Source organism: Molossus molossus, unplaced genomic scaffold (genome assembly GCF_014108415.1).
Source record: "Molossus molossus isolate mMolMol1 unplaced genomic scaffold, mMolMol1.p scaffold_m16_p_15, whole genome shotgun sequence".
Taxonomy (NCBI): Eukaryota; Metazoa; Chordata; class Mammalia; order Chiroptera; family Molossidae; genus Molossus; species Molossus molossus.
The window spans coordinates 50,531,582-50,545,957 of NW_023425350.1; the positions used below are offsets into that span (position 1 = coordinate 50,531,582).

Here is a 14,376-nt window from a genome sequence, read left to right on the forward strand (position 1 = left end):
AGAGGCTTCTGACTTTTCTCTACATTGATTCCAAAACACAGATCCCCTGGGATCTGTGGGTCCCCTGAGCACTGGTCCCTCACCGGTCTCCCACCGGTCCGCCCTTATTTTGCAGACAGGACCTCAGCTCACAAAGATTTAGCTACTTGCCCAAGGTCACAGAGCACATTAGAGTCGAGACTTGAGCCCAGATTCAAGAAAAAGGCCCTGGACCAGGGAAGGAAGTGCCCAGCCCACCCCGACTTTACGTCCGTGTCTGCAGCAGACTGTGATCACAGGTGGGGCTCCTCCTCTTCGTGGCCCCTCTTTCTTGAACTTTAGCAGCTTCTCATGTATCCAGTGTTGTTTCCCTTTGCTGCTTTCAGAGGGAGCTCGGGCTTTGCCGATTCTTTCTGAAGTGACTGCTGCCGAGATTGTTAATGCCAGTTCCCATCCCTCAGGCCCAGACAAAAGCAGAGACACATTTATTGCAGTTTTGCTTGGTCAGACAAAAGCCGCAGTAGTCTGGGAAGGAGTAGGGATAAAAGGGGCGTTGCCACCAGAGGTAATTAGTGATGACAACTGTCATTTGGGGGCAAAAGAGCTTCTTCTGGGGGGCGAATTTACAGCCCGAAGTTAGCCCAGCAGCACCTGGTAGACAGTCCCCCTTGACGTTGCCCCTGCTCTATCCAGCGTGCGGTCACCTCCAAGTGCAAATTCAGAGCTGCACGTGGGCTCTGGCAAGGATTGTACTCGTTTGAGGCATGGTTGAGGAAGAGATTTGCTTGTGAACTTCCCTGAAACTTCTTTTCCCCCAGCCCTATGGTCCTGATAGGAAAAGCTGAACCCGCTCTACTTCTGCACCATATGGCTGCACTTTTAGGGGCTGTTTCCTTCCTCATGTAATACTGCTTCTTTATCTCTTCAGTAACGTGATGGAGGAGAAAATGATTAACACAGAGATGGGCCAGACTTGTGAGAACCCCAGCCCAGACATGCCCCCTATAACTGACATTCTTTGAATATTTGCTCAACATTCATTTAGGAGAAAAGCTGGGTACTGCTGAGGGAACGGAAGAAAAAGAGTGTTGCCTGTGTGGTTTCCTCCTCCGTGCAATTCAGCTCTGGCCCCTAATGTGCATACCACAGCAGCTGAGTCACATTCCCTCCGCGCAAGTGTGTACGTGGGGTCTCCATTCCACCGCTCCTTTTAGTTTCTGTGGAGGCTTGTATTCTTTAACAGCAGTCACTATTCGCCTAGTTCATGGCCATGAGTGTTTGGAAGGCTTTAGCCATCTTTGTAGATTTGCTCCTCGATCCCAATTCCAAGGTAAAATCCTTCCAAACCTAATTGTGCACAGCTGCAAGAGTTTGTGTGTCAGGAGACACATACCTTGTGCATGAATCCTGAATTGTCTTCAACCAAGTAAAAACAAAGCTTTAAAAAGTATATTTATTCTTAGTCAATTGCAGCTGTCTTGAGTACGCCACTTATTCGGACCTCAAGCTTACAAAATTTTTAAAGGTTGATGTTTTGCTTAGAAGATAATCTGTAAGTTTTATAAATGTCAACAGTCAAGGATTTTTTTGGTGTAGATTTATTGAGAGGATAAAGTGTTTTGCAAGAGCTCTGAGCCCCATTATCTTTATTTAGTTTCCTTGCAATACCTAAAACTGCCCCCTATTAAGTTCAGATAGGGATGAAAGCCAAATATCATGACATTTTGTGTAATATGATTCCAATTATGTAAAAAAATAATATGCATGGGAAAAATCTGAATAGAGTACCCCAAAGTATTAGCAATGTTTATCACTGGAAGTTAGAATTATCAAAGATTTTTGTTTCTTTTTGTATATTTCTCTGTATTTCCCAGGCTTCTCACACTAAACTTGTATTACTTTTATAATTAATAAAAATAACAGTAACTATGCCCTGACCAGTTTGGCTCAGCTGTTAGAGCGTCAGCCCGTGGACCAGAGAGTCCTGGGTTCGGTTCCCACTAAGGGCACGTACCTCAGTTGCAGTTTGTCCCCGGCCCTGGTTGGGGTGGCAACCAGTCGATGTGTCTCTCTCATGTGGATGTTTCTCTCTCTTCCTCCCTCTCTCTCTCCCGCTCTATCTGAAGATAAATGCAAAAATGTCCTCTGGTGAGGATAAATAAATAAATAAGTAAATAAATAAATAAAATAACAGTAACTATGAAAAGCCAGTCTAGCTGTACTGAGGACCAGTTCTAAAAGCTGATTTGACCAGAACCGTGAGGGGTCACACCTTGTGGGGGACTAGGGAGTGTGTAAGCCCCCAAAAGGCAACCAGAGACCAGCAGGGCTGCTGGGTCCCATCCCTGAACTCCTCTGGGAATGAACTCATGGTCCCGCACCTTTCACTTACTCTCCTGGGGTCACGCCACAATGTAATCTTGATCCTCACGTACACTGTGACCAAGATAACCCACTTCATTTTATTCTAAGGCTGCGCTCACCTGAGTCCTTGCTGCTCTTTATAGGTAAGGTGTTCTGACTGCACAGCCTTCGCTCCCTCAGCAGCGATCTCAGCCCCATTCTGGGATGTCCCGTTTCGGTCATAAAGCCCCACAAGCACAGTGGCTCATGTGCTATGCCACCTATCTGGGCAAACCTGGACCCTCAAAACCCACGTAGAGAAATTTACCAAGAAACACTCACTCCAACCAGGTGTCTTCCAGTGGCCCTGGAGCTGTTATTTTCTCTCCCTCCTCTACCCACTGTCCTATAACGCTGAACTTTCCTGAACATGCTACCAGTGCCGTGGGGGCTGTGAAGCTCTACAAGAGGCCAAAGAAAGATATAAAACCATGGTAGACGTACCAGGATTTCTAACCTCGGCATTCTCAGTATTTTGAGCCAGATAATTCCTTGCTGGGGGGAGAGGGATGCCCTGTGCATTGAAGGATGTTTAACACTATCCCTGATCTCTACTCATTAAATGCCAATAACACTCCTCCCCAGGTTTGACAACCAAAACTGTCTTAGACATTGTCCATTGTCCCCTGGGGAACAAAAGCACCCCATTGGAGAACCACTGCGCTATCGACATGTCCACAGATCCTTTCTGGATAGATGACTTTCTTCTTATCACATCTACCCCATACAGCCCTGACACAACCCGGCTGATAAGTTGCAAGACCTTCTCAGTTTGCACACATCGACGCCTTGTGTTTCATAAGTGCCTCAGACAATGAGCCCAGCAGTGTCCTCCATTAGTCATAACAGTTGACATGTGTCAAGTGCTTTTTAAGTGTTGAGCATTTAATCATATCACCTCATTAAAATTACAACTACCGCCCTGGCCGGTTTGGCCCAGCGGTTGGAACATCGGCCTGCGGTCCAGAGAGACCAGGTTTGGTTCCCGCTAAGGGCGCCTATCTCGGTTGCAGTTTGTCCCCGGCCTTGGTTGGTTGTGCAGGTGGCAGCCACTCGAATGTGTCCCTTTCACGTCGATGTTTCTCTCTCTCTCTTCCTTCCTCCCACTCTATCTGAACAAAATATAAAAAAAAAAAAAAATGTCCTCGGGTGAGGATAAAAAAATAAAATTACAACCACCTATGAAATTCATATTGTTCCCATGTTATAGGTGAGAACTCTGGGTTATGGACAGGGTTGCACAGCCAATGGGTGGCAGAGCTGAGATGGGACTCCATGGCCCAGGCTCTTAATGTGCTATCATTCTTCATCTTTCTCCAACCTGCCCCAAAGAACAGGAAGGAAAACCAAAAGATGTCTCCCCAATACATATAACAGGAACTGGTGAAGTAGTTAGGTATAGGCCAGGGAACTTACCTGGAACCTGTTGGCCAAGCTCATCACCTAATCTCATAGTCACTAGCCAGAGAGGGCTTCCAGAGAAACCTTGGATAGGTGTGGGTCATATTTGAGGAAAAGGGTGGTGTCCAGCTTCATTCTGCCATGTTATAGGCATCCCTCTGGCTCCCGCTGGGCAGGAGAGGACACTACAATGGTTATACTATGTTCTGAGGATTGTTCCCAACTTGGTCCCACCCACTTGCACTTCACTACCACCTCTTCCCATTCTGTTCTGACTCTTGTTTCTCATTGCTCTAAACTCAGAACCATTGCTCAGCCTTTCCAAATAGAAGCCACTCTCTCCACTTTTATCATCTCTGCTTTGTCCCCTGGTGTAGAGTTCAATGTCTTCTAACAAAAAATTCACGGGCTTATTTCACCATCTGTGAAAACCTTCCAACCCAGGCCCTGGCCACACAGTACATGCCCAATAAATGTTAGTTTCTTTCTACTCCAAGCAGCGGATCCCTTTTAGTTTTGCAGTAGAACCCCCACATTTGTGAATTGTCATTACAGGAGCCCCAGGAGAGTAATCAACCACCTCTTTTCTGGCTGGGGCCCCAGAAAGTTTAACCCAGATGCTTTAAAATTCACCAACCTGGAGTCCTGCTGTGTATCATTGTATTTCAGGTTTTTGCATAATATTTGAAAAACCTAGCTTTTTTTTTTTATTAACTGGCTACTTTTGAAGTCAGTGAAAAGGTAGAAACATCCAGCCTAACTGTAGCCTGTCTGTTCTCATTCAGAGACACATTCCCAAACCAGCTGATAATTTGGAGCTGAACAGTTATACTTGGCTCAGAGATGCCATAAAAATGCTCCCTCGACCCAGGGGAAAGTGGGAGAAAGAGCAGGGTGAGCTCATTTAGTCCCTAACCTCCACTATTTTGTTCACAGTAGGAATGTAAACTCTACTTTGGAGCTTACATCAGCTTTTGGAGGGTTTCAACAAGCTCCCCCAGATAAAACTAAGGGTTATTTTTCTGTTCAGAAATAAATATTTACATCAAGAAAAGATTGCCAAGACTTGGAAAGTATTTGAATTATTTAATCAGCCCTATAAAAGGATTCAACTATGATTGGTGTTTGAATTGGCTAATGAATTTTCATCCTGGTTTTATCCCAAATCCATTAGATAGTCACCAACTACAGTGAAGAATTCTGGGAAGTTCTTTACCAGTCTGAAAAGAATTGCATTGATCCAAGGTCAAAACCTGGGAATGTGCACATTTGACTGTATGGTTCTGGAACATGGGTTCATCATAGTAGATCAGGGCCTGGATCTCATCACCAGCTTTTCAACCCTGGTTCTTTCGTGGGAGACACGCCTCCTACTCTTACCCCACTTTAGCCTTGGGGAGTCTTGCCCATTTGCCTCCAAAGTGGTCAAGTATCAATAGACTCAGCTCTAGGGTGCTTCGGGCTACATCATAAAACAAGCTGGGAGATTGTGACAACATAAAATGCTGACTAGTTTAAATTACATCTGTAAAAAAAAAAACTAGTGGGGTTGACCTTGGACAAGTTGTTTCAACAAAACCTGGGTTAGAATTCCATTTCTGACATTTACTACTGACTCAATTAACTAACCTCTCAGGGCCTGGCTTTCCCAAATTGTAAATAATAAAAAAATAATAATGTCAAGTGACACCAGGGGTATATAGTGTTAGACAAAATCAGAATAGATATCGATCAGTGATTTTCAACCTTTTTCATCTCATGGCACACATAAACGAATTACTAAAATTTTGCAGTATGCCAAAAAATATATTTTTTTACTGATCTGACAAAAAATAGGTATCACTTTGATTCACTCACATCGGATGGCTATTGTGATGTTGACTGTTGTCATTTTTTCTTATTTGATAGTCTCAGGGAAAAGAGGTCAGTGACCCTGACTATAATAGTCAGGTATTGTACATTTTAAAAATTCTCACGGCACACTGGTTGAAAATCACTGATATAGATGATTTAGCTAGATATAGATAGATATAGATGATATAGATATAGATATAGATATAGATATAGATATAGATATAGATATAGATATAGATATAGATATAGATATAGATATAGATATAGATAGATATAAACTTAATGGTGGATACGGATGTATGTGTGATTGTATGTATATGTGTGTGTGTGTGTATGTGTGTGTGTGTGTGTGTGTATGTACACACACATATCCACTAAAACGTTATGTTTTCCTAGGAACTCATAATGCCTAAAAAGATGTTAGTTTGATAGAACAATATAATTAAGCAATCAGAGATTTTGGAAATTTTAATCTTTAGTTCCTCTGATTTTGAAGCACACATTCACATAGACTATTTTAAAGGTATGGATGCTCATGTAATAATGTGAAAGAACATTTACTAGATGTTTATTAAGTGCCAAGTAACATGGTTTGAACTTTCGTGCACTCTTATTTACTCCCCACACAACCCCCAACAGTGATGTCATCATCACCGTTTTCAGATGAGCAGTTTGTTCCCAGTCACCCACTAAGAAGACTTGGAATTTGAACCTGGATCTGCTTGACTCTGAAGTCTACCCTACTCCCTTCTGCACTCATGCTCAGGGATGCCAGTTCTCAAACGTGGGGTGTTTGGCTGTTTGGCATAATGACATTTATTGTTCCCCAAATCCTTATTTAAATCAAGCTTCTGTTTGATTATCAAACTCTTACAAACAAATGCTTCAGATTAACCTGTCATGAGTATGCACTGAATTCTGAATATTTACACATCATCAAAAAACTCCCTTAAATTCCGGTTTTAAACTCCTGCCCCACCCAATTTCCTCCCAGTTGCAAACAAGCCAAGCGCCGGTCTTAGCCCCTGGTCCTGCTTTGCTCTGCCCACTCGGTGCTACCGCTCGGTGAAATGGTTGCCCGGTGCACAGAGGAGCTCAGGCCTTAGTCATCTTCGGAGAGGATCATGGTCCCAGAAACATCACAACACCACTGGCTTTGGCTGAGGTGGCAGCGAGGTTGGCCTGGCACCTGAACCAAACGTGGCCCAGCCGAGGAGGAAGGCTCTGTGCCCTGCTTCCCATGTGGATGTTCCAGGAAGGAGTCAGATGATCTGAGTTATGGAAACCAAATGGCCTTCCTTTGTTTGGAAAGAGAGGGGAAAAAAGTCACTCATTTTTGTGGTAAAGTGAAAACAGGCTCCAAACCAAACAATCTCTCTGAGCAGAAAATGCCAGCTCCCCAGAGCAGGCCCACAGCTCAGAGGCCGATGAACTGACAGCAGGCTGTGTGGAGTCCGTCCTGCAGCCGCGGCGAGGTCCTCGGTCCCCCCAGCCAGGTTCTCCTCTGCTTTGCTCCAGAAATACTTGGACTCCCAGGCAAGAAAGGAAAATGAAAGGAGGGAGAAAGAGAAATGTCTAGTAGACGAAGCCAATCTCATGCTTTCCCTCCTTCCCAGTTGGGATGGAGAGAAGGGAGAGGAGCTGCAGAGAAGCCCTGGAAGTGAGCGTGGGCACTAACACAGGATGTGGGCATGCCAGGCCCTGGAGTGTCCCCGGCACGTCCCTGCAGTGGCTGACTCGGAGGCCCTCGGCGTAGCCCAGCGCTTCCCACAGAATTCAGCCGGGAGTCACGAGGCCTGCTGTGGCCGCTCTGTGGCTGCTCTGTGGCCGCTCTGTGGCTCTGTGGGCAGGCTCCGTGGGCAGCGATCTGCACTCCCAGGTATTACTGGTGCTTGTAGAGTAGGATAAGCCATGGCCAAAAGAAAATAAGTGTAGGTTCTAGTCGGCCACTCCTGTCCCGATTTCGGTTTATTCTCCAGAAGCCTTTCCCGGGATGGAGACGCTCTTGGTGAGGAAAGAATAGTGGAGAATTCAGGTCTAGTGCTGGCTGCGCCTCTGATTTGCTGTGCTACCATGGACCCCTGTTGCCTCTCTGAGCCTCCATTTGCATCTGGAAAATGAGCCTGATGAACCTTCTCTTAGTTCACAAAGTCATTGTGAGGAGGAAATAAAGCATGGCTCTTATCTAGAGATGGCAACCGGATTGCCTGGATATGGATCCGAGCTCGCCTTTGTAACATTGGGCAAGTTACTTCATCTCTCCATGTCTGTTCCTCGCCTTTAAAATGAAGGGACTAGCCCTGGCCAGTGTGGCTCAGTTGGTTGGAGCATCGTCCCCTGCACCAAAGGATCATGGGTTTGATTCCCAGTCAGAGCACATGCCCAGGTTACAGGTTCAATCCCTGGTCGGGGTGAGGACAGGAGGTAACCAATCGACATTGATGTTTCTCTCGCTCCCTCTTCCCTTCCTCTTTCTCTCTCTAAAATTAAAAAAAAAAAAAAAAATAGCTGACCTCCCAAGCCTTTAAAAAAATTTTTAAATAAAATGAAAGGAATAACATTCTTCCCTGATAGCACTCTAGAAGGTTAAATTTGGTATGTGAAGCACTTGGTCTGCCCGGGAGTATCTCTGTCATCATTGTCATCATTGTCATCATAGACGAGAAAACATCTTGAAAGCAATGACACTCAGTTCAGGCACCAGATGATGGACCACTGTCATCATAGGAGTCACAGTTTTACTCAACACACCTTCACCTTTCTGGCACCATTCCATAATCTGCCAATGCTAATTCTAAATCTAGGGGAAACCTCCAAGAACTTCCTGTTACTTTTAGGAAACATCCTGAAAGCCCCAGTGTGGCCTCCAAGGCCTCGGTCATCTGGTCCTGCGGTCTTTTCTAGCCTCGTGGTGAGCCATTGTCTCACTCAAATTCTACAGCCTCGTTGGCTCCCATTTAGCTCCTTCCTGCCCCAGGACCTTTGCAGTGCTGCCTCTCTCCCGCTCTATCTCCTCTTCACCTGACCTTCACCCTCTGCAGCTTTTCCTCAGGGAGGCAGTTCCTGACCTTCCAGATGAGAGCCAGCCTCCTCCTTCTCCTTCTTTGTTATCACCACAATTATAATTAAATAGCAATTTGTGTAATCACTAGCATGTCAGCCCCTTAAGTGAGGTGCTTCATCTCTTTTGTTCAGTGTGAGGCCTAGCACAGCGTCTGGCATATGGGAGACATTCAAAAGAATATTGTTTAATAAAAATGAATGTGTTTAATAAGTATCTCCCCGGCAATTCCTATCAAATCCTATGGCAACAGAGGCCTTGTTTCTTTTCTCAAAGGCTGCCTTTCTACATCATAGTAGTCCTTCAATAAATATTTGGTGGATGGGTGGATGGGTGGATGGATGGATGGATGGATGGATGGATGGATGGATGGATGGGTGGATGGGTGGATGGGTGGAAGGGTGGAAGGGTGGATGAATGTGTGGATAACATGTAATAACTTCCCTAATTTTTCATACTGATAATTTCCCCAGACATCGGGGAGATACTGTAATTGACCACTCTCTTCCTCTTCTTTCCATGAGGACATAGTGCTCAGAACACAGATGTATCTTCTAACTCCTATCCCAGGTATCTCTGCTCCTTAAATCCAGGCATGGAAGGCACGGGCTCTTCTAATCTCCACTCGGGCAAGTGTGTGGTGTCAGCCACATTCAGATATCGTTAAGAGACATCAACTTTACAACAAATTTCAGTGGCAGAAATTATGCCTGCTCTATGGTCTTGAATTATATATACACATATTCTTTCTGTCTTCTAGTGTAGGTATTTGTATTCACAGCTTGATTAAAGGGACACATATTATTCATCTTTGTATCATCTACAGGTCCTATCACTGTCTTTTATACAGAGTATGTACCCAATAAATGTTGGAATATAGTGTGTTTGTGGGTATACTATGTTGTGTATATATACTATAGTTCAACATTCACATTCTTTATACAGTATATGAAGGAATGACTACTATGTGCTGAGCTTAGTAACTCTTCAGTCTTGCTTCTGGTCCCAGAATCTGGGACCCAGTGAAATTAAGGAGTTCCTGATTCAAGCTGTTTAAGCTTTTCCCAACTTCTTTCTCCCAGGATAAGAGCAAGAAGTTCCCCACCTCCTGAATGCCCCTATGCTAATCCATCTCTCACAGCTATAGCTATGAAAACTTCTAAAACTCATCCTTTCGAGTTTTTCTCCAAAAACCTGCAACATTTTTTTCATAGACAATACACCTATGCCCAAATCCCTCAGTCTAACTCAAATAACTTGGACCAAACTTCTTCCTATCCTGATCTTTTCAAATCCTATTTATGTCCTGCCCTGGAACATACTTTTGGTTCACTGTGTCTTTGCTCCCATCAGAAATGCCTCTTCCCCATCTCTCCCTGAAACATGGCTCAAGTTTTATGTTCCCTGTGACTCACCACATCACCCACCTAAATGGAGCTCTCTGTCTTTGGAAGTCAATGCTGTTTTGGCTTAACTACTTCTTGTGTTTGTCAGTGAACTTTTTCCATGAATAAGGGCTTTTCTCTCAAACAAGACTTAGACCCCTGAAGATCAGTCTAATATTTTCTCATTTCTCCTCAATTATTCCTGCTCTATGGTAAGAACTTGGTCTTTATTTGCTCATCGATGGATTCAACTGCGCGTACAGGGTCTGGGACTAATATTCAGGCAGGAGACCTTGAGTTCACTCTAGTGAATTTTACAGCTCAAGATGAGTTTCTATTTCCAAGAGTTACTGCTTTTCCAGTGTCTCCCAGGACTTGGCTGATGATCTTCAGGAGTCACCGAATTTGAAGTTATAAACTTGCCTCACTCCTCTTAACCCAGTGACTTCCTTTTTACAGATGAGAAGCCCTTTGCTGTGGAAGATACTTATTTGCTGTGTCCAGCACCTATCTTAAAAGAAGTTGGCATGTAAGTTTCTACCCGCAACTGAACCTCGGGGAGGAGAGGAGAGGGGACAAAGGGAAAAGAAAGAAGTCTCTCTCTTCACTCTCATAATGGGGCCTTTCTCTAGACTCCTCCAAGCAGTGATGATGAGCGATACAGTGAGCCAGGCCGCAGGATAGATGTTTTACAAAGGGTATCTCACTTCATCTTCCCAAGTTTCCGACAAACAAGATACTCACATCTTCCCAGTTTTACAGATGTGGAATCTGTGGCTGAGAGAATGTAAGTAGCTTGCCCAAGGTCACACAGCATTAAATGGAAGAGTTTGGGCTGAAACCAAGGTCTGTCTGGTTTAATCACAACTGCATTCCAAGAAGCTCTCACACTTCCCAGAGCACTCTCACATGCATTACTCTGCTCAGTCATCATCATTGCCCTGCCAGGTGATAATCCACCTTAGAGATAAGGAAATTCAGAAAGGTCAAGTGGGTGCACAGGTGGTTCAAGGCCCAGATTCAGACCATCTGAGGCCAACCTCGGTGCTCCATCCTCTGTGCCTCTGTGAAGCATGCGGTGTTCACCCAAACTGCACAAGGCTCCCTGAACTAACTTACGGGGAAACCTCGTGATAGTACAATTATAATAAGTGCTACTGAAATGTGATTTTTTAAAAAATATAGTCACCATGCCCTGGCCGGTTTGGCTCAGCGGTTAGAGCGTCGGCCTGCGGTCCAGAGAGACCTGGGTTCGGTTCCCGCTAAGGGCACGTACCTCAGTTGCAGTTTGTCCCCGGCCCTGGTTGGGTTGTGCGGGTGGCCGCCATTCGATATGTCCCTTTCACATCGATGTTTCTCTCTCTCTCTCCCCCTCCCACTCTATCTGAGCAAAATATGGAAAAATGTCCTCGGGTGAGGATAAAAAAAAATATATATATATAGTCACCAGCTCTGGTCGGTTTCGCTCAGCGGTTAGAGCATCAGCCCGCGGACCAATGAGTCACAGGTTCGATACCGGTCAAGAGCACGTACCTCGGTTGCGATTCGTCCCCAGCCCTAGTTGGGGTCGTGAGTGAGGCGGCCACTCATTGTGTCCCTTTCACGTCAATGTTTCTCCCACTCTTCCTCTCTCACCCTCCCATTCTATCTGAACAAAAGTGTAAAAATGTCCTTGGGTGAAGATAAAAAATAAAAATAGTCACCAGGAAAAAAGAGAGAGAGAATTAGCACCCTGAGTAGTAAAAAAACAAGCGGGAACCAGAGAAGTAATGTTTGTGAGAGAAGACAAACTATCCTCTCCCTGAACAAGTCTTTAATATGCTGAAGATAGAATGCTGGGTTTTTTGTTTCTTTTATCCTCACCCGAGGACATTTTTCCATTTTTTGTTCAGATAGAGTGGGAGGGAGAGAGAGAGAGAAACATTGACATGAAAGGGACACATCGAGTGGCTGCCACCCGCACAACCAACCAGGGCTGCGGACAAACTGCAACCGAGGTACGTGCCCTTAGCGGGAACCAAACCCAGGCCTCTCTGGACCACAGGCCGACACTCCCAATTGCTGAGCCAAACTGGCCAGGGCTAGAATGGTGACTTTAAGGAAGAAATACTAAACTGGTTCATCTAAATTCTGCGCTCAGTCATTTATTCAAATTGTGAGCCTGCCACTCCGGTTGCCTAACACTGGCCTGTGATTCATTCATTTCATTGATTCCACAAACTACCCTTTTGCCCATCCTGCAAAATGCCAGGTCCTGATTCAGTGAGTCTTATATAGATGGGAGGAGGTAGAAGGCAAATTCGCTCATCTATTACTGCATGTCTGGGTTGGCTGGGTGGTAACAGAGCTGCCCCCACCAGAGTCAGATCGCTGAGAACCCAGATAATGACAACAAGACATTAAGTTTGTAGCCTGATCAGTGTAGCCCCTTTGATTAGGACCATTTTTTTTTAACCAATCCTTCATCTTACTACAATGTGACAAGTCAGTTAAATGGAAGCAGGCTTTGCCCATGCAGCGCAATGTGCTGCAACACACAAAGGGCTGACAGCACAGCCTTGATATGGCCCCGAGCCTATCCTGACATTTCCTTGGAATGTGAGAGGTGGGAGGAGCCCTAGAGACCATGGTCCACTTTTTACGAAGGAGACCGCTCAGGCCCCCGGGGGAAGAGACTGCAGTGCCAAGGGTAGTTGCAAGCAGAGCCCACAGGGGACCAAGGTGTTCAGTTCTGGCCCCCTGCACACCGCGCTGAGTATCTCTGGTTCGGTGTCTTTGCAGGAAAGCCGCACTCCAGGTCAGCATGAATGATGGCCTGTCTTTCATCTCCAGTTCTGTCATCATCACCACCACACACTGTGTAAGTCATCACCTTTCCTTTTACCAAAGGCTTCGCTGTCATTCCATCTCCCTGGAACGTTGTCTGGTTTGCATTCTGCCCACTGACCTTTAATCTCGACACTGCCAGGCCCCCTATGGGCTGCGTGAGGGGTGTGCTGCCCCTCAGAGTGCATCAGGAACACCTGTGTTCAGCTTCTCCAGCTTCCCCGTTTCTGTGACTGGGTGAGACCTGAAGGAACTGGCATGACCAGATGGCAAGATGGGCCAGTGTCTGTGCAGTACTGAGGGGGAATGTCTGCACAGAGTGGGTTTAGGAGAAAATGCACAGAAAGAAATCGGATTGCATGTACAGAAAGCATGTCTGAGGGAGTTTTCCTCTAAAGGGGAGCAGGGAAATGGGGCCGAAACTAAAGAAAGATGTATAAAGAATATAAAGAAAGCCTTTTATTTAGAATGGGAGAAATCAGAGCTTGTTTATGTGGTTATAGAAACAATCCAGGAGAAAATGGAAAATTGATGAAGCAGGGAAGAAGGGGGAGGGGGCTTCATGCCAAAGGGCTTGGGAGGCAGCAATAGGGCTACGTGCTCCCTGCCAGCTCCTCGGATACCCCTTCCCTGGATCCTGCTGTCAGGTAGTTTTGCTTCCTGGCTACACATAAAATCACCTGGAGAGCTTTTAAAAAATACGAATGCCCGGGCTTCACGCATCCAGTTGAAACCTCTCTGGGCTGGACCCTGCGTTGGTGGTTCTGAGGCTATGGTTGGGAACACCCAGCCTGTGGAGTTGCTCCCACCCTGTGTCAGCATCTCAAGAGTTCAGCCAGGCAGAGGGCAGTCAGCCCCTGACATGAACATTTCCAAAATAACCTCTGTCTGAATATTCAGATTCTGCAGCCAAATACACTTTTTTGTTTAGATCATTCTAGGGATGAATGTGTTTGACCTGATGGTAAGCTTAGGCAGATGCTATGATCAATCCCTGGCCGGACTTTGAAGGACATGTTGTTAGAACCACTCAGTAATTGGGGTTTGTGGCCTTAACACCGTCACAGGTGGAGGAGAGAGAGCAGGCAGCACCGAAACCAAGCAAAATAAATGAACAGGAAGTCAGACCTCTTGACTGACAACACTGCCTCCCAGCCCCTGCCTCTCCACCCCTCTCGCTTTTCATCCTGTGTTAGGAGCAAACTAGTTTTCTTGAAAGCAGTGGAAGACTATGCCATGGGTACAGATAATAGGAAAGTTTTACTTGACCAAAGCGACTAGGGTTGTCACAAAGAAGTGTCTGAGAAATGTCAATGTCTCAAGGACCTGTTAGTGGAACATCAACTCTGGAGACCAACTATGAAAACTGTGTGCACAAGCAGTGACCTCTCTTCAAATGCACCCTGCCTGATTCGTCTAGAAATCACCCCTTTGGGAACCTGCCAACCTTCAGGAAATGATTAAAAT

The 14,376-nt window shown here is 45.5% G+C and overlaps 1 protein-coding gene across 1 annotated transcript in view; it reads left to right on the plus strand.

Moving 5' to 3' along the window:
- ANTXR1 (ANTXR cell adhesion molecule 1) overlaps positions 1–14,376 on the plus strand; it is a 228,112-nt gene that overhangs the window by 96,553 nt on the left and 117,183 nt on the right. The window contains exons 11-12 of the mRNA XM_036263300.1: positions 10,543–10,612; positions 12,865–12,943. Coding sequence (XP_036119193.1) covers positions 10,543–10,612; positions 12,865–12,943 — 149 coding nt within the window. The remainder of the gene's footprint in view (positions 1–10,542; positions 10,613–12,864; positions 12,944–14,376) is intronic.